The sequence below is a fragment of the Ambystoma mexicanum genome, chromosome 10 (genome assembly GCF_040938575.1).
Source record: "Ambystoma mexicanum isolate Mex_15411 chromosome 10, UKY_AmexF1_1, whole genome shotgun sequence".
In the NCBI taxonomy this organism is placed as follows: domain Eukaryota; kingdom Metazoa; phylum Chordata; class Amphibia; order Caudata; family Ambystomatidae; genus Ambystoma; species Ambystoma mexicanum.
The window spans coordinates 192,824,150-192,847,225 of record NC_090932.1 but is presented as its reverse complement, the minus strand read 5'-3'; the positions used below and the strand labels follow the sequence as shown (position 1 = coordinate 192,847,225).

The following is a 23,076-nucleotide window of genomic DNA, read 5'->3' as shown; positions in this document are numbered from 1 at the left end:
TCGTAACCATATTTTTCGTAGTGTACTTGGGAACAATGCTATGTGATGCTACCTGTTGTTTTGTTAAGTGGGGAAAGGTTGTGTTCCATTGACTTCCCATGATGTCATTGGGGTGAGGTCACATGACATCACTTCCTCTGATGTCATCAGAGGTCAAGGGTCGTGCAATGTAACTTGGTGAAATGACGTCCCTGACTGTAAGTACAGCCTGTTCGTGAAGAAGAGCAGTCAGTCTTGTTGTTTGATTTCCTAGTGCCTGGACAGATGAGGAGCAATGTTGTCTGTTGTGGTTGCGTGTCAGATCTTTTATAAATAGGACTGGATGGTTCCCATGAAATGTTTGGCAGGGAGCAGGGATGGAGGATACTGATCTGGTATGGCATCTGGGATTAACGATCACAACAAAACATCGACTCGCAGGCTAGCGGTCCCAGAGATGTAGGTAAGGAGAAAATCCTATTGACTAAAGGAGAATGCCCACCGGGCTTGGCGACTGTTACCGCATTGTAGAGTTTGTAGTTGTTGTAAATTACGGTGGTAGGTCCATACCATTGGCAGGTACCATCCTCCTTGTATGTGTTGTCTTCATTGTTTGAATGCCCTTTTTATAGCAAAGAGCTCCTTTTCTATGACCTCATAGTTAACTTCGCTTTGCGTGAGTAGTATACTACTGGGTGCTCCACCGATGTTTCTGGATCTGTTTGTAACAATACAGCTCCTATAATGCTGTCTGATGCGTCTGCTGCAATGATGGAAAGAAAAGTATAAGCAGGATGATGGAGTATTGGGGCTGTCTTAAAGGCTTTCTTCAGGGTCTGAAAGGCTTCTTTGGCTGGTTCATCCCACTGAAAGTGTTGATTGGCTTCTAAGAAGTGGGTAATATGCAAAGGACAGTTCTGTGAAGTTGACTATAAAGTCCAGGAAAACAGCTGGCGAATCCCAAAAGGCGTTGTGCAGCTCTTTCTTCTTGCGGACCATGACAGTATTTTATGGCCTGTACCTTGGCGTGATCCATCTGGATTCCGGTGTTTTCTATTATATGACCTAGGAATTCGACGCTGTGTCGATGGAAGGCAAATTTCTCCACTTTGACATACAAGTGGTTCTCCTCCAACTGCTGTAGGACTTTGGACACATGTTGCTGATGTTCTTCCAGAGAGGCAAAGTATGTGGTCTAAATAGACCCAGACATATAGGCCAATAAGATCAGAGAATCTGGAATCCATAAACCTCTGGAAGACCGCAGGGGCATTACATAAACTGAAAGGCATCATCCAGTACTCCATAATCTCCCTGGCTTTTACAGGATGAGGTGGTATGCTTCCCAAAGACCCAGTTTGGTGTATATTCTGGCGTTTGTGAGTGATTCAAGGATGTCTCTGATCAGGGGTAGCAGCTAAGAGGAGAGTGTCGTATTTGGTTTAGTGAAGGTGTGAGTAGAGCAATAGTTCTGGTTTGCCTGCATAATCTTTTTTTTAAAATATGTGCAGATTACTTTTATAATCACGTTTTGCCTGCTAATCGTAATTTTTCCTCCTCGCCCCATCCAAACGTTCTTTATTTGTTTTTTTCTCGGTTTTTAGTGTATTGAAAAACACAGGCATTGCTAGGGAGCAGCTGAGGGGGGCTATGGCCCTGGGTCTTCTGGTTGTAGCCCTGGATCGAACGTCAGGGGCTACAACCAAAAGGCTAGTTATCCCTGGGTCCCGACATTAGCGTAGCCCAGTATCTTTTCCAGACCTACACCAGCTGGAAAACCACTAATTTTTCCTCTTACTGCCTGCACCCCTTAGTCATTTCGTGGTCCCTGTGGCAAACATTTTCGATGTGGCAGTGACTTTGGCATACATTGTTTCCAGTAGTTGTGAGAGGTCGGAGAGTGTGGCACCTTGATCCGAATCCCACAACAGAGTATTAAAGACTGATTCTCTCCATGTAGTGCCATCTTCTGTATTGTCAAGTCCAGCGAGGTCAAGGCATATGCAAATTAAAGAACCCCACACATCATTTGCCATAAAGGGGCTCACAAATCTTAAGCCTGGCCCAGAACACATCCTCGACAATAGGGAACTCAGAAACGTGGTGCATGTGACAGGTGTCATATCCCGCGATTTAGTGGGGATCATGCAATCGAGGATGGAGCAGCCAGCATTCCGTCACAGCCATTCATGCACTTCAGTGGTGCACACTTACCTGGGGAAGAAAGCGAAGAGGAGACCACAATTTCCTGTGCATAATATGTAAGAACAGTGTTTGTGGGGCGGGAGGGAGAGAATTCCACAATTTATTGTAGGTAATGTAAATTTAATTAAGTGACATTGCACACACAATTTCTATAGAGATTCACTTTGCAAAGTGTAATGGCAACATGATCATCCCTGGTCCATTAATCAGCATCCGAGTATTCTATCCCTGTATAAATACACCTGGGTGCGTATGATTTGCAGTTTCTGACCTTTCGCAGTGTCCTAAATGGGGTGACCACACTGTGTTGTGATTACAATTTGACATGCCTCTGGCAATATAGTTCGATAAGGAAATCTTTCTTCCCCTTAGTCAGGATTATCACACAAATTCGGATCTTTACTGATCACCTTCAGGAGACGATTGCAATTAACATCCAAAAAACGTTAAATTCGAAGATTTTTCGGGAAAAAAGTTCCTTGCTCTCTTAAGCTATACGCATTACTCGTCTCGTAATACCCACCTGATTATCAAATCGCTGTGAAAGGGATTTAACAAGAATTGCTGCATGGCATACGCAGGAATATCTTTCCAATTCTGTTTAAAGGTAAAAAAAGGCCTTTGGGCGCCATCTCCAGCAATCATTGTCCAAGTCTAAAATGATGCCCAAACCCCTCTTATCTTGAGGGATCAAAATTGCTAAGTGAACCCATGACCTAAGAAATGCAAGTGATGAATGTGACCTTGTTGCATCCGTGGGGCAGAGTTTTCCAAATGCCTAGATTTACGGACGCGCCACATGCTGCTAGGCTGCGCATGCTGCTAGGCTGCTTTGGTATGCATTGGGTCTATCAAATGCAGATATTTGTTCCCCACTTAGTACCGGATGGGCCCACTGGGCACACCTGAACCATGTTTCCAAAGGAAATTCCTCAAAGAGAAGACCGGTGTCATATGACTAGTTCACGGTTGGTAACCGAATTGTATCCAATAAAAGCTTGGCATCCCTTGACATGACCACCATCTTGGTGGCAGTATAATGCATGTAGACTTCACCTGCGGCTTGTTTGTCACTCTAAATTGATAGTAAAGGCTAGTTGCAGTCTTTAGCTAAAAACCAAGCCAAGTTGTAGCCCTCTTTTTATGTACATATGAGTAGTTATTTCAGTTTCCACGATCCTGTGTGTCCCTATGGCATATACTGGGGAAAGTGCATGTGGGAGGGGCGACAGCCTGGATAAACGTTCTCTCAACTCACACTTTGGACGTGTGTCACTTCCCCGTGGAGTCAGTACACACACACACACACACGATAAACCCCCATACCTGTCCGTAGACTTCACTGGGCTCACCCCCACCAAAACCAAACTCTTCTAATATGGCCTGCCCTGGCAAATGTTAAGGTCGAGAGATATGTTTACTCCTCAATGAGTGAAATAACACCTCCCTCCCAGCCCCTTGAGTGTCTCTGCTTATCGGCTTCATGTCTAGCACTCCAAATATTTTGATTCTATAACCTCTATGCACAGAGACGCTTGTGGAGACGTGTCTTTTTTTGGTAGGTGGTTTTCCTCACTACACCCCGCGATCCCCTTGGCAATGTTGGGCTTCCTCTGCTAGACCCATCGGCTCTGTCCAGTGAAGAATTTTGGCTAACAGAAGGAGGGGGTGTTCAAGTAGGAACGAGCGGACAGAATCCCCCCTACTTATATTGGAGTGAGGACTCCAACCGCCTTTGGCCAAGCGAGGGAGGATGAGATGGTCCATTTCAGCGTGAGCTGGTGGAGCTGAGCAACTCGCCAGGGTCACAGGCGGGGCTGCAATGACTTGGCTTCCTGTCGCTATTTGTTTTGAGTTGCTATGCGCACATATGCATCTCAAAGACCACCACATCCTGCAATTGACTGCTCACTATTTACCTGCATAAAACAACAAAAATGCATTAAGCTAGTAAAGGCGATGTATTCCATGCCAGTGATGTCTGCATGTTTGGCATCTAAATAAAAACACAATTTGGTATGTTAAATTGTCGATTTAATCTGCATAACCAGCTGAATTCATTTTTGAAAGAGTGACAAATAGCAGGTGTCTTTATCACATATCTCTTACGTCTAGTTGGAGAGTTTAGGTATCTGAAGTTGTCCCTTGCTGTAAGTTGTTCAGGCAGTTCTGTCTATTAACCTTGCACGATTGTGCATTCTGGTACTTCTAGTCCTACATTTATTTAAAAAAACACCACAATATAACATTTTATGAACTAGAAGCCTAGGCACGGAGAACATCACTTGGGAGCTCTGTGTTGTGTTTTTTAAATAAAGGTGGCAGATCAAAGGGAATCTTACTAGTGCATCGGAATGTATCACTGCATCCTCATCAGTCAGTCTCCATGCAGGTCACTACTGTTTGGCAAAAGAGAAACCATGTTTTATTGCTAATTGAGCACGTTTATGGGGTCTAATCGATGCAATTTACTAAGGGAGGTAATCATTGCCTTGCTGTGAGTTCGTCCTCTGACGTCGCGTTCTGTAAACTAATCCCCTCCAGCCCCCGCCCCTTCACTTGTTTTTAAGTGGGTGTGTCCTGGCCGTGCGGTTGCTCATAGTCAGTTAGGGCCAGTGCTGCACCTCACAGCACTAGCTATTACTGCATGCTTCAGCACTCGCATCCTGCCCCACCCCCACGCAATTTCCTGACCGCTTTGTTAGTTTATCAGCTGTTTGCAGGATCAAAGGTCTCATTTCCACCTGGCAATTATTGACACTGGCTGCTTTTCTGCACCGTGCTGTCTTTTATTGACTGTCTCGCCAGGTGCTTATGTTTGCATCTGGGGCATCGGTGTTTCAGAGCATCCCAGCAGGTTCTGAACCAGTTCCCGTTTCTCGGGTGTCTGCTTCGGGTTGTACTTGGTTCACGCCATTTCAAGGCTCCCCGGGCTTGCTCTGCTTCTCACTCATTCCCTGTATTGCTTGTTCTGGTTCTGATGCAGTTCCTGTCCTTGTTCGGACCCACTTCCTGTCTTTAAGCCTGCTCAGGTGCGGGTCTTCTTCCTGTCTCTAATGTCTGCTGTTTCTGGTCCATTTCCTTTACCTGCGGAGTCTGCGGTGGCAATGCGCTGCTGATTGGACTGCCAACCCTCTCGAAATGGGTCTTCACAGAGTCACATGGGTGATCGGTGGAACTTAGACAATTGAGTACATCGACCTAAGTCCTGTGACTTTTCCTGTTTGTCCTTAATGGGCCATGGCAAAAGAGGACAGACAGCATGTCCAATCCCTCTCTCGCTCACTTACCATAACAACTGAAAATGATCATCAAGAAGTCAAGACCATGAGGGACAATCGCTCAAACGATAAAAAGGAAATTGCTGAACTTGGTGAAAGGTTTAACGAAGGGCCTAAAAGATAATGAAGTCTGGAAACTGATATGACATTGCGCCAAGAGACTGCAACTTTTCATAAGTTGGGTGAAAACGGAATAAACACACACGGTTTAATAGGTTCTCGACATTTAGTTCACGTGCCATGTTAAAGAATAAAACAAAGATATTTCAACATAAAATGCCTTCTTGGCGGTGGGGGTTCAAAAGTCAGGATTGATGACTAAACAAGAAACACATCCTAAATAATCCTTCTTGCTGCTTGGCATCTCACCTCCCTCCAACAGTTGATGTATTCTTAAAGGTAGTATGTTGCGCCTCAGAAACCATCTTCTTTTCAGGAACTAAAAAGTTTACCCATGGGTTCAAAGTTTTCAACTGAGGCAAAACCCGGTTTTGTTTCTAGAGACTTGGTTAGAGGCAGCCTACAGGTTTTGGGTAGCTCAAAGGGAGAGATTTGCAAGAAAAATAGCGCATGGTATAAGGCGTTCCACAAACCCTGTGAGAGAGGGACTACTCGGAAGGACCGAAGGTCTGAATTCCTACTCTATCCTTAATCCTAATCCTAAGGGACCAGAGGTGCAAAGTCCAACACTCTTCTTGGAAAAGCCAACGGTTCCAGCAAGGATAATGTTCTGCCAGGCTGGTTAGCACAGTCCAGTATCCCGGGAAACACTTCTTGAACAAAGTTGGCCTCTCTTCATCCAAACTGGGGCTTTTGTCCTGGCTTGACCTGTGGTTAATGTCATCTGGTGAAAATCTTTGTTTCCCAAAGGAACAAAGGCCCGGACTCTTAGCAGTTACCAGGGCAAGACCTTCCACCCCTCCTCTTGCCCATAGGGTAATCACTGTTTAGTAAGATGTGTAGTTCTTCCCACCCTCACAGATGATTCTGGTTAGAGTTTATTTGATGTCTACCTAGCTCTGACTTCAGCAAGCCTTACTTTTAGTTGGGCTGCGCCCTTGCTATCTAGACCAGCACCTGGATTATAGATCCACAATAGTTTTCTCAATTTCTTCCAAAGTTTCTCTCAATTCTTGCACCATTGTAAAGCTTCTCAGCTGCCAGTCTGAGATCTAAATCATAGGCCTCTCCAATGCTAGTTCTCCGTCGAGCAAGTCTGCACTGGTCCATTTCCCACTTCCCAACTGGCCTTCTTGGCACAAGCTCAGTACTGGCGCTTCTTTCCTTGTCTGCAGCACCATTGTCCTTTGCCTCTTCCGCCTAAACTCTCTGATCTGCTTCCTTTCCCAGGGATGGCACCCTATCTCCTAAAGCAGCACCCACCATGCAAAGCGCTTTCTCCCTCCCTTTATACGCAGGTGGATTAGTCAGTGCCGGCTCTGATTGGTGTCATTTTCTTGATTATGTCGTGTCTCGTAGTTGGTCCTCAGAACATAGGCCCACCCCCTCCCCATGTTTTCCTGCCCCCCTGGGCAGGTGTTGTGCATTACCCTTTTTCCAGCTACTTCTAGTTGCATAACAGCCAGCAGAGTAGTTGTCTGAGGATGTAAGAAAGATTGCTGGCATCTTGAATTCTGGTGGAATCGAGATGATTCTGGTGTGGCTCAGTGCTTGGTCGGTCTCCCCACCATACCTCTTTTTTTATCAGGACGGGTTGGCAGGTGGTTTGTGAGCCAAAGTGTTCTCTGTGGTCTGGTTTTCCTCCTGTGCTAGTGTCTCTGTGCACGTGCGTTCCTGCAATCAGGCTATGGTCCCCTTGTTCTCAGTTTGGGGCCAACGCTATGTTCAATGGCATATACACAGTCCCAGTCCATGAGCTGCCATCAGTCCTCCAACAGAGGCGTAGCCAGGATTGTCTAACAAGGGGGGCTTGAAGCTAATGTAGTTGGGCCCACCGCAATGACATTACAATCTGTAAATGCCCACAGAGCACTGCTGAGTGGGCATTTACATATTGTGGTTAGGCCTTGCCCGCGCAGGCCCTACCCTGTCTACGCCTCTGCCTCCAAATTCCTTGTTTGGTCCAAGGAGGGATTTCGCAGTCATAGGTTGGCTTTTGAGTTTTGGTGTGACCTGATCCCACTCCTTGAAGTCTAGCTGTGCTGGATACTCGGGCTGCCTTTCACTCTGGTTGTGCATCCTACCATGACTCAGAAACCCATGGCACCCACGAAGATCAAAACTAGAACAGCCCACAGAGGTGGCTGACACAAGTGCGATCGACCAAGTACAACAAGGGGACACAAAGTGCATGACTATTCTGTCAAAGAATGAATTAGGATGAGTGCCAGCTTTCTGGTTTCCTGGACAGTTTCATATAACCCTGCAAGAACCTCTTCCAGGCCACTCGTCACAAAAGAAGAGGAGTTCACCCCATAACCGGTGCTTTATCTTGGATGCTTCTAACAGGGCTGCTGTTTTGTCTTCATGGCTATTAAGTTGCAATCTCCTCAGTGGATAAAGGTCGAGGGATGCAGGGGGAGAAGGACACTAATGACCAAGGGGTTTCTGACGGAGAAGACGGTGGATCCAATGCAGTGTCACCAAAAAACTGAGATGATCTTAAAAACGTGAAAATAAGAAACAAATGCGTATGAATTGAGGAAGAGCCCTTTAGCCGCCCAGAGGCCCTTCATGGGCATGCTGGCGACTGGTGCCAGGGGCACTAGGTAATGCGCCCCATTATCTACTCATTATATAATCTGCACGTTCCCTGGCCCCAGTGTTCTCCGGGTTTACCTATGTTTGGATGGAAATAAAGACTTTGGTGAAGATTGTATTAAATACCCAAGCAAGGTTTTGACGCCCTTGGGATTCTTTGACTCCTAAAACCACACCCTTGTGATAACGCCGTCATCAGATATAAGGTACTAAAGGTTTTTGAGAACAATGTGAGGCAGGGTTTTGGGAAGCAATACCTTTGAGATTGGGAGACCTACATGTCGGCCCGACTCTGGCGGTGTCCATTAACAGTACTAAGATATCAAATTCTGTTTTTTAGAGAAAGCAAGTGATTCATTTAAGATAATGTTGAGACTCGGGGAGGACTTAAATGGTGAATGATAGCCAATGCCAGCACTAGCCAATATGTAAGCATATGGTGCCACTGGGTAGTAGGGGCACCTACATTTCAGGATGTCATGTGGTTGTGGAAAGTTGGGAGTCTTAACTCCCCATGTCACTGTTCGAAGGTCTTTAATGAACTGAGCAGATCTTGTACGAGTATATTTCGCCTACAGAAGACCCATCTAAGACACGGGATGCTGGAATGGCGTGTCACAAACAACACTTCATTTGGATGATTCATATGGGGGGCAATAGGAAGATGGCCGGGTGCAGTCTTATTTAACTGCTGCTTTCTCTTTGTAATCAGCCCAGACACTCAAGAATAAGATAGGTCGATTTGGTATAGCCGGGGATCACATTCACATCAGTGGTAGGAATATTGTTTTCATTGGGTTCTATCTGAACTGGACAAACATAAGACAGGTGAAGCCCTATGCTCAGGCGGCCTGAAGCTAGCGATGAATGCTACTATGGATGGGAATCCAGTCGACCTCCAGAATACAGGAGGGATGGCATCTGCTTCCCTAGAGTTTCACTTGGTGGATGCTTGGCAGACACAGCACAACTTGTAGTCTATACATGTCTGTTCTTTTCTCATGTCCATAGATTGTATTTTAGGTTGGACCACATAATGGTTTCCAGTAAGCCCATGAAAGGAAGTGTTTCATAGGAAATGGTGCTGTAGCCATTTGTGACCATGCCACAATTAGACTCAATGACCACACACGAATGTGTTTAGAAGGGAAAAGATGTGAAGGCTTCAGGATTACCTGCTCTGAGACTGGCAATGACATGGTCACTATGAGGGTGGTAGCAAGGGGGCAAGTAATTGACCTGTCCAAATAGTAGAAGCTATTGCCATCCCAGGCATAGGACGACCTCTGAGAAGAATTGGAAAGGTTAGAAACTGGACACAACGAGACTAACAATTAGGAAACCCACAGGAGGGCTGCAGCACTAAACTCCATTTGCTAGCTAAATAAACTAATAATGAACAAAATAGAGTAAATTGTTAGACGATAGACCATGTTTTTATGTTATGAGAACGGCAAGAGGGCAGAGGGTCATTTTAGTTCACTAAACCAAGGCAAACGAGACCAGTACCTTCTCACGGATTGAATTTGGGGCTGGATGGTAAGGTGAGAAGAGAGCTGGCGCTGGATGGTAAGGTGAGAAGAGAGCTGGGGCTCCGTAGTAAGGTGAGAAGAGAGCAGGGGAAGCAGAAAGCCTTAGAAGAATTCTCCATTAAATTGAGTTATAAGTCTCCGAAATTTACAGATTCTAAAAATTGAGTCCTAAAAGAGTGAGCTATTTCCAAATTCAGAGTCCATCTCACACTTGTTCTTCCCCATTATGCAGGAAGAGGTAGTTGCCAGGTTCATAAAGCTCTGGCCCGCCTGGCTTTACAGCTCCTGGTTTCATCCATCTAGTGGGTGTTTCAGTTTGTTCCATGAGAAAGATCAGGTGGGACAATCCAAAAACGAATCCCACATGTCCCTTATCTCAAAATAGGAAGTGTCATTGCACTGCACTTCTTGGAGGCCTATTGTGTTTATTAGTTTAGATGCCAAATTAAGCTCTAGAATGTTTTGCGAGTCCCCTTGTACAATATTAATCTTTACTTCAAGATCCAGATAAGTCGGATTTCATTCTGGACAGAAAGGTATTTGCCTGGTGTGCTGTAAACAGGTCCTCCGCCTACCTCTTTAACCTGCCACCGGGCATGAAACAGGGCTGCCCTCTCGTAACACTGATCAATGGGTTTCTTATACACATTTAGATCAGATTGTGAATTCATCCGTACAAACGAATATAGCAAAGTCTCTAAAGACCTTTACATCCGTTTGTTGTGCAAAGCTCTTTACCAAAGCCATCACATCCCTTCTCAAGAAGATCTACAAAGTGAACTACCCAGGCCTCCATTAGAATAGGTTTGGATAAATAGAAGAATGGCTTTATCCATGGATGGGAGAATATCTGTTGTTAAAGTGAAGCCCCTACCCCATATTTTATATATGTTTGAGGCACCACCAGGGGAACTACCCAAATATGATCTGCCCGTAATTCAGAGTTGTTTCATTGTTTTTATTTGGTGTGGCAGGAAACATCAGCCAGGGAACGAGAAGATGGATTATTGGATACCCTGATTTTGGAGGTCACTTCTCAGTCTCCCAATTAAGTGTAAAAGACGATGGCCGCAACTCGAGAGTGAATACCAAATGGCTTCTATAAAACATGTGGGAAGAAGCACCTGCATTTGGCAAGAATCATGGCTCTGTATTCAAGTAGGCCTACATCTCCAGGAATCAATATTATCAATCTGCTCAAGATGGAAACCGGTATCGATGAGAACCTCTATTTCACAATCCAGCCTTTACACCAATGAGGGCAGGGGAGCATCTTTGAGATATGGCAAAAGGTAGTGTGCACAAAACCTGCTGACATTTGATGAAATCCTTTTCCAATTGTAAAAACAATTTTGGCTTGGAAGAGATGGACAGACCTCCCCGCTTTTAGCTGGAACTCTGGCGCTGCACCCCTCATTGGGAAGTGAAGCCGCAGGGTAGCAAAAGAACTGACAGAACTTTTAAAAGGTTGTCTTGGGTTCAACATCCACCAAATGGGTTTTCTCAGCAAATGTATATAAACTATTACGAGGAAGAAACAAAGACCCCAAAGAAAACAATAGAAAAGGGTGGCAGCAAGATCTGGACATTCTAATACCTGACGAAACGTGGAAGGACATATGTCACTGGACTACTAGGTTAATATTCATGGCACAGAACTTCGGGATAAGCTAATGTATAGATGGCACTACACTACTCTATGCCCCGAGAAAGACTGTAACCTAGTTACTTGCCCTCCAAGGTTAAGAGCACTGAATAGTGTTAGAATGGCCACGACAGCCGGTACGTTATATAGTTCCGTTATTCAGTATAACAAAAAGTAGGTCCCCAAGACTCACGAAGACAAAAATGAAAGCTTCAGTTTTGGATTCATCCAAGATGCCTGCGGTTGTCACCTTGTGATGAGCTTGGGCGGATTGTGATAGCCCTTCCCCTCTCGGTACACCCATTTTTATGTGGGGCGGGGTGGCACATACTGGAGGGGAAGGGCTGTGGGTTGAAGGGGTCCTTCTTGCACGTTACTCGGGGTTACACGCACTTGAGACGTTTTTGTCTACAAGTAAGTTCCATGATTGAGGCAGTAGTTGGGCATTCCTACTCTCAAAGATCCTTTTCTTATTCTACCAGCCACATCACACAACACAGCAAAAATTGCCAGCGGGACACAGTACGGGGACTGTGAGGGGTCAGCAATGAGAGGCGGACACAAAGTTGCAATGTTCTCAATATTCACAATTTTTATTGAAAGAAAAATGGGTTTGGAAAAAGGCCTATCTAGCCCTAACCAAAAGAGAATGTCCGTACCTGTGAAAATTAAAATAAAATAAGTTGACCTTGTGTCCAAAATGAATCTAGCCCTCACACTAACATACACAATCCTAAAATGTTCTTTCCATCATCACTTCAATCAAGTTGTGCAAACACCATATAATGGTTTCAGGAACAAAGATGTTTTAAATACTCTGTTTCACCCAAAGGGTAATGCAAATTACCTTAAGATGGCAAAGCAAATGTTCTTTTTACAATACGGGTTGAAATATATTGAAAGAAAGTCTTTTATCGTCTTTTAGAATGGCCCAAGCAAACATTTTCAGTTTTAAGAGGAACTCCTCCACTAAAATTTCAAATGTCAACAAAGGCTTAATAGAACAAACACTCCTTTTCAACATCCTGGTGTACTCCCGTGCCAGGAATATCCCCCTTTTGGCTGACACAGATCCCCCCTAGTGTAATCTCCAGCCAGGTATCTCTTTCTAAAGGAGGTTCAACTGAAAACTCTGGATATCCTGGTTTATTCTCCTGCCAGGAATATCCCCCTTTTGACTCACACATATCCCCTGGTGTACTCTCCTGCCAGGTATCTCTTTCAAAAGATTCCACCACCTGATACTCTTGTCCGGTCTCTCCACAGCATACACTTTTATCTTAAATGTTCTCACAATTTCACCTCCTCAGTGGCACAACCTTGTTGACTTCAGTTAGCACTTGCACCAATTTCCCCCATACTGGCATACCCAATGAGGGTTTGTTCAAGCTCCTCCTGTCAACCTCTCTTACAATGTCTCTTGGCAATGCTTGTTCCAGGTTACCCCCAACTGACATCCGACGTCAGGTGAATTGTACAACTTCTTCCTCTTTGTTTCCTTTACAATGGTTTTTGGCTTATGGCAATGCTGGGTCTAGGTTTCTCCCAACTGATACTCTTATCAGGAGACTTGCATCATGTTTCCCCTCTTCTGTAATGTCTTTCAGTTTATAGCAGTGCTGATTCCAGGTTTCCCCCAACTGACAACTCTTATCAGGAGAATTGTACGATGTTTGCCCTCTTGTTTTCTCTGTAAAGTCTTTTTGGTCGGTATTCAAAACTTCCACTTAATTGTTCATATGTCTGTCTGAATACCTTGGAGTCACCATTATCAAAGGGCCAACACACTGGTTTCCTGTTTTTTCTGACTCCTGGGTCACTGTAGCTGCAGATTTTCGCTTTGGGTATGTTGTATGCAGCATGTGAGACCCATGTAGGGTCCTCTGCTGGCGTTGTGGTCTCTCATCCATATGGTTCCTGCATTCTGGCTGGACAGCGTCGTGGACGGCCCTTCTGTGGTTTTCAACACCTTTTCTGCACTTCTCTGGAGCCCGTTAACCTTTGTTGGGTCTCCCGCCACACAGGTACATTGGGATGACAAATGACAGTCTGGGGGCACCTCTCTCCTTCAGCCTGGTGCTGTCCCTGCCTTTCTCTGCAGCTTCGCTTCCCGCTCCATGAACTCAACAGCCTGATCTGGCTTCTTCACTTTCTGTTTCCCATGTCTGCTGGTGTTTCTCTGATTTAAATGTCCCGTGCAGTTGATGAAATGGACACAAACTAGACTGCACGTTACTATTGACATTATGGTTGATCCTCATTGGCTCTTTACTCCTCTTCTTCGTCCCAGTGCTTAACCCTTTCTGGGATTTGAAGTCCAAAGGATTACCGTAGTATTTTAAGTTCTGTTGGTGCACATTTTTATCTACATAACAATCATCAACAACATCAAATGTCAAAGGAGTTTTAGATTTTTAGAGGGGTTATATACATGTGAAGGATGAATAAAGTTCTGCTTAGGTTTGTTCAACAGAAGTACATTTCAAGACCTCACAATTAAAGGTCTCTGATGGCACTTGATAAGATGAACCATCCTCTGAGATGCCTCATCCCATTCTACAGCTATGTAGATGCCATATCTACTTTACGCTGCGAGAAAGATTGTAACTTATTCCCTCCAAGGTTAAGAGCACTGAATAGTGTTAGTGGCCACCACAGGCAGTCGATTATATAGTTCCTTTATTCAGAATAACAAAAAGGAGGGCTATGAGACTCAGGAATACAGTTCTGGATTCATACAAGATACCTGCAGTTGTCGTCTTGTCTTGAGTCTGGGTGTGTTGTGCTAGTTCTCCCCCCTCTCCGCCGTCTCTGTTTGGGTTTGCTTGGGGAGATCCTGAATCCCCTAGCAAATCCTTCCCTATGGCTTACACACAAATGGTGGGCAACTACATATTTCCAGGGAAGCCAAGTCATGGGGGCGCAGTCCCGGGTAGGTACTTCTCTTGTAGGGATCATTTTTAGATCCTTCAAACCTGCTGTATGATGTCCCTGTGTCACAGAGTGTGGGTGGCTCGATAGCTTCCATAAGCCTAGGCATTTCCTTTGACTATGAAGTTCCTAGTATCTGAGCTGGTCCTGCCCTCTGCGCCGCCATGCCACATGCTCTTGCCTACTCCCCTTCACATCAAGGACTCTTCCCGTAACCTGGTCCCTCTCCTCAGCCTCCAATAGTTCTTTACTTCTCTGGAGTTTCCCCTTCAATCCCCTACTGACCCACCTTTTCCTTGACTTTACCAACCTCCTTCCATGCTGTTTCAACCTCCTCCAATAACGTGTAAGTAATCTCACTTCTTGATGTCAAAATCTCCTCCAATGGCTTCATACAATATCCCTCCTTGAATCTAGCCCTCCACTCCCTGCTCCCCATCCTCCTCCTGGCTCCAAAGGTACTGTGCTCCTTTGCAGACTCCCCACGTGCCTTGCAGCTGCTGCTCCAACAACCCACCGACTGACTGGGTTGTGGTCCACTTTCATTCTGTCCTAACCTCTCCCTGGGATGGCTCTAGGTGTAACAGATTTCAGTTGTGTGGGCAGGGGAGGGCTCCCTTGTGATTGGCCTCTGGTGCGTACTTGTCGTACCTGCTCAGGAGTGGGACTTACAGGGAAAGAGGCTGTATCATATTGCAGCCATCCTGATTCGCAGCACAATGCCCAATCCTACTCATTGCTGGATGCCCGTGGTTTTCCCCTTTGAATGTTTGTGGTTTTCTTACTCGTTGCCTTTCCAAGGTTCCCACTTTACAAAACCTCCCCTGCAGGTGGGGAAGACCACTCTACTGACATCCTTCTGTTATCGGTGACATTTTGGTGTTTACGTGGATCCGACAGAGGTCCATGGACCATAGTTCAGGTCTGTGGATTCTGGGAACTGCAAAATCAATCTCTAATGCCTTTTCTCTAATTTCTGACTTTTCTGAAGGGTTTAGCTGGACCTGTGGGGGTGGGGTGGTCCTAAAGGGCCAGAGACTCATTTCTCGTGGAAAAGCACAAACCACTTCCTTCTTTACCATATCAATGCAAAGAGGTTCACGGTGTAAGGTCCTCACAGGTGATGGTGTCTGTGCCCCCCATTTGGGTTTCATGGCAGAGGAGAGTTGGCTCTTTATGACTGTTACTGGACCACTGCGCAGTGCCAAAGGGGATCCCCCCCCCAAACAAAAAGGAGGGCGGGGGGATAGTTGAACCACCATACTAACATAAATGTTATGCTGGAGTATGCCATCAACTGTACCTAATCTGTCCACGGATGGGAGCAAAACAATACAAGAAAAAATCAAGTATGTTGTTCAATGTTTTAATCATGTAACTCTTTACATTGGGGTCAAACATATCATTACGGGTCAAGCATATTCGGCAGTGCTTGTAAAAGAAAAAGGCATTTTCAATAGAATTATCAATAAATGCAAACTAAACGAGTTAGATGGACATAAAACTGATATGAAATGAATTCAGTTGATAACAAACAAAAACCAAACAAATTCGATTCCCCCCACACCTCTTCTGGGGGCCACCATCCTGGTACATAGGGGGTCCACAGCTTCTTGGGCCACTGGCTCCCACTGCCACGCAAGGAACTTCGTCACAATATGTTTAGCATCTGATTCGCATCAATGTGTTGCATGCCAGAAAAGACACAACATGGTCTTTTCTCAAGCTGGGAACAGAGTGGGGAGTGAAGGGAAGAGAATACTGTTATTGGGGATGTGTGTTGGTTGGGGTGGGGGAGTGTCCATCTCAAAGCGAGCTTTTTGCAAGCAGCTCCATGCCGTTGCAATGTTCTTCCCGTGCATCACTATGTCGTTGTTGAGCTTCCAGGAGTAAGCAATATTTTTCAATGCCTTTCTACGAAACGGTTGTCCTGTTATTTGTTAATATTTCTTAGCCTGTTTCTTGATTTTCGAACAAGTTGTTCTTTTACTGTTTTTCTTTCAAAGTATTATTGTATTATTTTATATTTTCATTTGACCCTTCAGTTTTTCACAGCAATGGTTGTGCTTTATACAATTCTATTAATAAATGAATTTCCAGGCCCTACTCTGTGTAGTGCTTGAGCGGATGTTCATTCGGTCGCTGTCTCTGTTGTACTTGCTCTGGTTCTGATCATGTCCTCTTGTCTCCTTAGTGTCGATTTAGACTCCAGGATGAATCGCTTTGAAGAAGACTCTGAGGTGTACAAGATGATCCAGGAAAACCAGGAGACGCGGGCCCCACCGAGGCAGTCCAGCTCCTTCCGCATGCTGCAGGCAGCTCTGGACACAGAGTCAGGTAATGACCGTGGGATGGACATGCGGTCATCTGCTCGAGGATACCAGGGTCTCTTGGATGAATGCCTATGGACAGTTCTACAAATGGTCCTGTGGGGTCCTAAGAATGCATGGGGACAGGGCTCAACAAAGATCAATGCTAGCAAAACCTCTTCAAGGCAAAGATGCCAAGCGACAGCAGTCCTCTGGTGTGGCTGTCTGGGCATGAGTATTTGAGATTGGATACCAGGACAGCACACATGAAATCCTGGCCACTGGGTCCTATCGCTGAATTCCAGGGGGGACTGGACATTATTTGGCTGGGGTCCAAGGTACTGGGATCCCAGGGATTGATGCCGCCAAGACTCATGCCGTCTTTGCTCTCGTGTCCTGAGACACCTGGCCCAAGGCACCTTCAGGGCGAAGGAACTGTTATTTTAATATGCTTTTATATATATGCTGTCGTCCTGTATATACAAAGCCATTCGGCTACGCATATATTAATATATTATGCCATATCACCAACGTAGTAGTTTCAGATCACCTAGGTGTGTCCGTGGAGTGGCACTGTACCAAGGATGTCCAGATCTTTGTCTGCTCAATGAAAGAAAATTAGAAAGATATGAGGATGGGAACGAGGAAAATAGAGACTACAAAGGGAAGGATAGTTGGGGAAGAATGTCTGTCAGTCCTGTTAGGTGGACCATGGTTCTGCAAAAGAGAGGAGGAGATGCCCTTAAGTGCTGTGACCACTGGGTTGAGTTTCCAAGGCAGATTTAGAGAATTCTAAATTGGTACACAGTGTAATGCTGGATGCTTGAGGGGTTTGAGAGTGCTCAGGCAGTCCTGGAAGTTTTGTGTCTTATTTCCCTGGGCATCTTTACTATGTTTCCCAGGTCAAACCTCAGGAGTCAGATAACCGAAACTTTGCACTGCAGAAAATGCAATTTTGCACGGTGTTAGCACTATATCAAAAAACAAATACTTTCAATGTATTTTTGCACCAGGGTAAAGTTACTGCCAACACGAAAGGATATTAGTACTATAGCAAACTTTGCCCTGATGCAAAAATGCATTGAAGAGTTTGCCCTATTGCTGATGCTGTGAAAAATGACACTTGTGTCAGAAGAAAGGTTCTGTAATCTGGCCCCAGAATGTTCATTCTGGGACTGGTAAGAGAGACCCACGTGAGCTAGTAAGGAATAGAATGTGTATGAAGGTGAATTGTGTTGGTGACGGAAGGAAAGGGAATAGAGTGGTCTAAGTGGTCCAACTAGTCTATTGAAAAGGTCACAATAATAGACAGCATATTGTCTTCAGCTAGATCCACTGTGGGTCTTACCAGGTTGCTGTCAAAACACAGAAATGGCAAATACAGACATTACACCTAATTCTCAAGCATTTTTGTGAGATGCACACATGAAAAATGCTTTGAGAGAAACGGCCCCTTGTGCTTCATTAAAACCAGGTGCAATTGGGTATTCTGGCAAGGGGGAAAAGACAAAATGGCCGAAAATGCCACCAAATGTGTTTGTCGCTTGAGGAAGTGAATTATGAAAATGCCAAAACGCCACTGAAATTGAAAGGCCCCTACAACTATGTCTTGTTCTGTTCCCTGAAGTGAACAAAGGGCTCTTATGCAAGGTGAGCCAGATGTGGACTATAGCAGAGTTCTTTTCATGTCGGCTTTTGGGTGTAGTCTGGCCGCCGTGTTGGACCTGATGGAGCGTGTTTCCAGGCTGTGCCACACTGCGTGGTGGCCTAGCCCCCCAAACACACAAGGGCCCAAGATTTGTAGGCCCTCCTCAATGTTTCAAATAAACAATGTCATGGGCTGCGAGATTAGACGGGTGGAATGTGCAGGGAGTTGCAGGACGTGGACTGCTGCTTCAAGATCTGCCAATCAGTGCTTTAAGTGGGGTAGGAAATGGAGGGGGGGCTCATTTGAGGGTGGGGCTTCCATGGTGGGTGTGTCCTGAACAGTGTACAAACCATAGTAAGGTGCACAAACAAATATATAAATATATGTAAGCATTTATATATTTGTATGCGTAACTTACTATGGTGTGTGTGCTTTTCAAGCCATCTTTTATAAACATAGAAATATGTAACAGATTTTCTATGTCTATAAAAGGTGGCTTGAAAAGTGTGCAAACCATAGTAAGGTCCGCAGCACTTTTCAAGCCATCTTTTATAAACATATGTAACATATTTCTATTTAGCTTGAAACTTACACAATTCAAGCCATCTATTATAAAGCTTTGAGGACGGACAAAACACGAGGTGTCTTTGTCCATCGACAAAGCTTTATAGTGTACTTTTCAAGCCATCTTTTATAAAGCTTTGCCAACGGACAACGACACCTCGGGCTCAGTGATCTGTGCTCTGTTCTGCAGAGCAAATAGATCACTGAGCTTGAGGCGTCTTTGACCCTCTGCGAACCTGGGGTCTCCATGATTAGATAAAGGAGCCCCCAGGTTCGCAGAGGGTCAGTGACCTGGGGAGGGAAAACAAAGGGACCATAACTTCCTCTTGTGACCCCTCACAAGAGGGGTCTCAAGAGGAAGTTACAGTGACTGACAGAAGTGCCAGCCAGCCACAGCGTTGCTGAAACTGCAACTTCCAGTTTCAGCGATGCTGTTCCTGGCTGGCACTTCTGTCTGTCACACAGATGCCTGACTTTAAAATGGCAGGTGCATCTCCCGTCGCAGCTACGGCAGTGGCAGGATAATGTGTCCCGGCGTGGTAGGACCGGGGGCCCCACTCTTTGGAGACTGCCAGGGCCCGGCCTCTGCCACTCAAAGCACTGCTGCTAACTATTGTACATGTTTTTCTTCATTTAGCAGTTATAGGGAGAAATTGGTCCTGATGTTGCAGATTAGACTCGGAAGTTACAAGTATTTGCTTATTTGAGGTCCAGCTTCCCAGAATCCTGCACTTCCGGGTTCAGGGGAACTCGAATGCAGATATTTTGCTGCCTTACGACTTTCTAGGCAGGCCACAGATAATGCACAATACCCCCCACCCCCACCCCAATAACCCTGTCTTTCCGTTCCTTGAACGGGTTTCACGAATTTCAAGTAAAGCTAATTCTAAAATGGCTGCCCAGGAGAGGGCATTTGCACTGTGCTGTGTCCCTAGGAGTGGTGGACAGGCCAGTTGTGGCAACCAGATGGGTTGCCTGGCCACACTATTACAGATAGTACTACTTGATAAGATAAAATGCATGTCATATTACAGCTTGGGGTGGGGCACATTTTTCTGTTCGGAGATGTTCTTAAAGGTCAAGTCATTTCAGATCACCCTGCATTTGTGGTGTATAGCAATCCCAATCAATCGTTATTATCATATCGACATGTTTGCCATAGATAATCAATATCAATCATAGAAAATTATTCATAGTGGCAAATAGATAAAATATTAAATGTAAAATGTTATACAACGAACGATAAAAATCTAATTGAGATTAAAAAAAGAGTGCCATCGTAATGCAGAAACAATTTCATCAGGGACCTAGTGGGATATCGAAGTGAATCTAATCTTAAAGAGCCACAGCGATGAATGGTATTCTGCTCTGCTAGGCCACTTGCAGACATTTGACTTCTGCGAATGAAGTAATCGTCGCTTCTTCCACTGCAGTAGAAGAGCGCATCTTCGACACCCACAACCCTGAAAGTAAAAGCCTAGGTTTCAAGAAGCGTTTCCTTAGACCCCCACATAACAGGCAAATCCGCAAACCGTGGATAATCGCTTTCAACATCAATAGCCAGACTTGTCACTTGTGGCCTTGTGTATATTGGGAAGGGGGGTAGGGCTATTGGTGAGATTTGTGTTGCTTAACCTGGAGCTCATTGTGCACCTTCCATGGGCAGCAAAACAGAGCAAACAAGGTACTTTGACATCCTAAACATTCCGCAAGGCTACTCCTCATCCTCAATGCCCAAGGTCCCGATAAAACTGGTGAATAACTCCGTGCTTCCTAGAATCCTCACGCCACTCCTCAGTAGCCACCATAATGCTTCACCGTGATTTGGTTTTGTAGAGCCTGTTTCATCTACGAAGACGTAACACAGTGAATAAAGAAAGCAAGCATTAGCAAAGCCAACAGTTGTGGCTTGTTTTATGGCCAAGATAAGCATTTGCAGGCACTGGATAATATTACCTGGTGATAAGATGGCAACAGCTGGTAAATGATGTGATTACCTTGGCATATGATCAGTGCTTGGCAATCTAATCCCTAGATACCACCAAAACAGTTGGGACTGTCATTGCGTATTATTGACAGGACTTCAATGTAAGGAACAGATATAAATAAAATGGCTGAAGGCACTCTTGGTTTAGTCATTAGTCATTAGCCATTAGCTCTCAGCGGACTGCTTAGAAATAACACTGGCATGCCATATTTTGTTACTGCTTGATAAAGCAAGGTGAAAGAGATCGCAGCAGCATGTGTTTTGGAAGGGGAGAGACAGGCAGCGGGGGGTAGGAATGGCCATAGGAATTAGCATGTCTATGGCTAGTCAATGGGTGAGTAAATAACCAAACTCTGGCCAACTGTGTCCTTCCTCACACGTCATCTCCTTCCTAGCTGTACTCCAATGCAATAGTTTTGCCTAATAGGTGGTGCTCAAGCACCACCTAATAGCTAAAACTAAAAAGGAGCAACACGAGAGAAGAATAGAGTGGGAAGAAGAATAAAAATAGACCATGGGAAAGTTGAAGTACAAACAAAAGGACGTTAAAAAGAGAAGTGAGGGAGGAATGAAAAGCTTAGTTGGCAGTCTTGAATAATAGCCTCTACTCATGGCCCCCAGGAGTCGAGGTTATGAAAATTAAGAGTGACCGCGAGATGAGTAGGATAAAGTGCGCGATGGAGTCCAAACCAGCACCTAATTGATTTTCTGGGTTGCTTTGCGTTCGTTCTTTGATCCAATGTTTTCTTTTACTTCCGGTGTTGGCCAAGCCCCTTCCTACCACCATGATGACTTCTGCGGAGTGGTCCACAAGAAGGAAAGTCTTCCCTGCCTGGTTTCCCAGATGCTGTGCTGTTTTAGGGTTGGAATGTCCATTGTGTAGGCCTCATATGTTAGCTTCTCCATTTTGCATGATTCAAGCCATTCTTTTTTTTTGTGGCTCTTTGGTGGCACCTTCGTGCTACCAATAAGACAAAGCTTTTGGGGTAGCGGTACAGAGTGGAGGGAGACTGGAATTGAGGAGGCATACACAGCCTGCGAATGTTGAGTGGTCCTGGTTATGCTAATCCCTATGGCCATTCTTACACCGCCCCTCACCTTAGGTCTCTTTTTGCTAGTTCTATCATGCTGTAGCATCAAGCCCTGGGCTTGTATGGGGATTCCATTGTTACTTCTAAGCGGTCTCCTGAAAGGTAATGGCGTAATTACAGCTGTAAATCTGCTCCTGTCAAAATAAAACATCTTGACCAAGTTTGCCTTTACTACCTGATATATAAGCAATATATCTGTTAGTTGCACTGAATAACTGTTAAAAAACAAGCATTGGCAAAGCCAACGGCTTCACTTTTGTAAAGGCATTTGACAGGTAGACAGGCATTGGCGCCTTGCAACTTCTACAATGGTGATTCGGCACAGTACAAAAGCATATTAACATATTTGCCAGGCGCTGCCATCATGTGTCCAGGTAGCTGTTTCCATCTTATGGCCAGCCTTTATGGCACTGCCTGGCAAATGCCTATCCCATGCCCACACAACAGCCCAAACTGTATGCTTTTCCATTGATTGCTGTATTGGGAGGAGGGTCTGTTTGCAGCATACTTTGCTGGACTTTCTTGCTGTTGCCGATTGCTATACCATGACATCCCATAGGGACGCTGTAGGCTAATTGCATATTATTTCGCGACGCGACTTTCAGTTCAGCCAACGTATTTTACTTTGGGGGTCTTGGCCCCAAATGTAGCATCCATAAGCAGTGCGGCTACCAAACGTTGTTGCCACAACTTTGTGCATCTGGTAGGATGGGATGTTCCCTGTTTGCAAACAAACCTCCTGATTCGTTTCCAGCTGCTTCAGTTTAATTGGTGACGTGCCAGATGTGAGCCTTCCAGCTTGGGGTTTGGGTAACTTTTATACCCAGGTGGGCGCAGTCAGACACGTGTTATATTTCTTCCCTGCCCCGCTTGAACGTTTTCTCCTGCGCTTCCCAAACACCATTATTTTGGCTTTCGGTGTGTTGCAGAGGCGTAGCCAGGATTGTCTAACAAGTGGGGCCTGAAGCTAATGTAGTTGGGCCCATTGCGGTGAGATTAATATCTGTAAATGCCCACACAGAGCGGCTGAGTGGGCATGTACAGACTTTGGGTGGGCCTTGCCCGCTCATGCCCTACCCTGTCTAAGCCTCTGGTGTGTTGAAGACAAGGTCATGTTTTTGGCAGTGACTGTTCATGCCCTACAGTGGAGGTGCATGCCAGCACCATAGAGGCACCGGGTAGG

General features: G+C 45.3%; 1 protein-coding gene across 2 annotated transcripts in view; it reads left to right on the top strand.

Moving 5' to 3' along the window:
* Positions 1-23,076, top strand: part of PDLIM2 (PDZ and LIM domain 2) — a 439,577-nt gene that overhangs the window by 388,493 nt on the left and 28,008 nt on the right. For both annotated transcript variants that reach the window (XM_069617703.1, XM_069617704.1), the window contains one exon: positions 16,489-16,631. In XM_069617703.1, the coding sequence (XP_069473804.1) occupies positions 16,489-16,631 (143 nt within the window). The remainder of the gene's footprint in view (positions 1-16,488; positions 16,632-23,076) is intronic.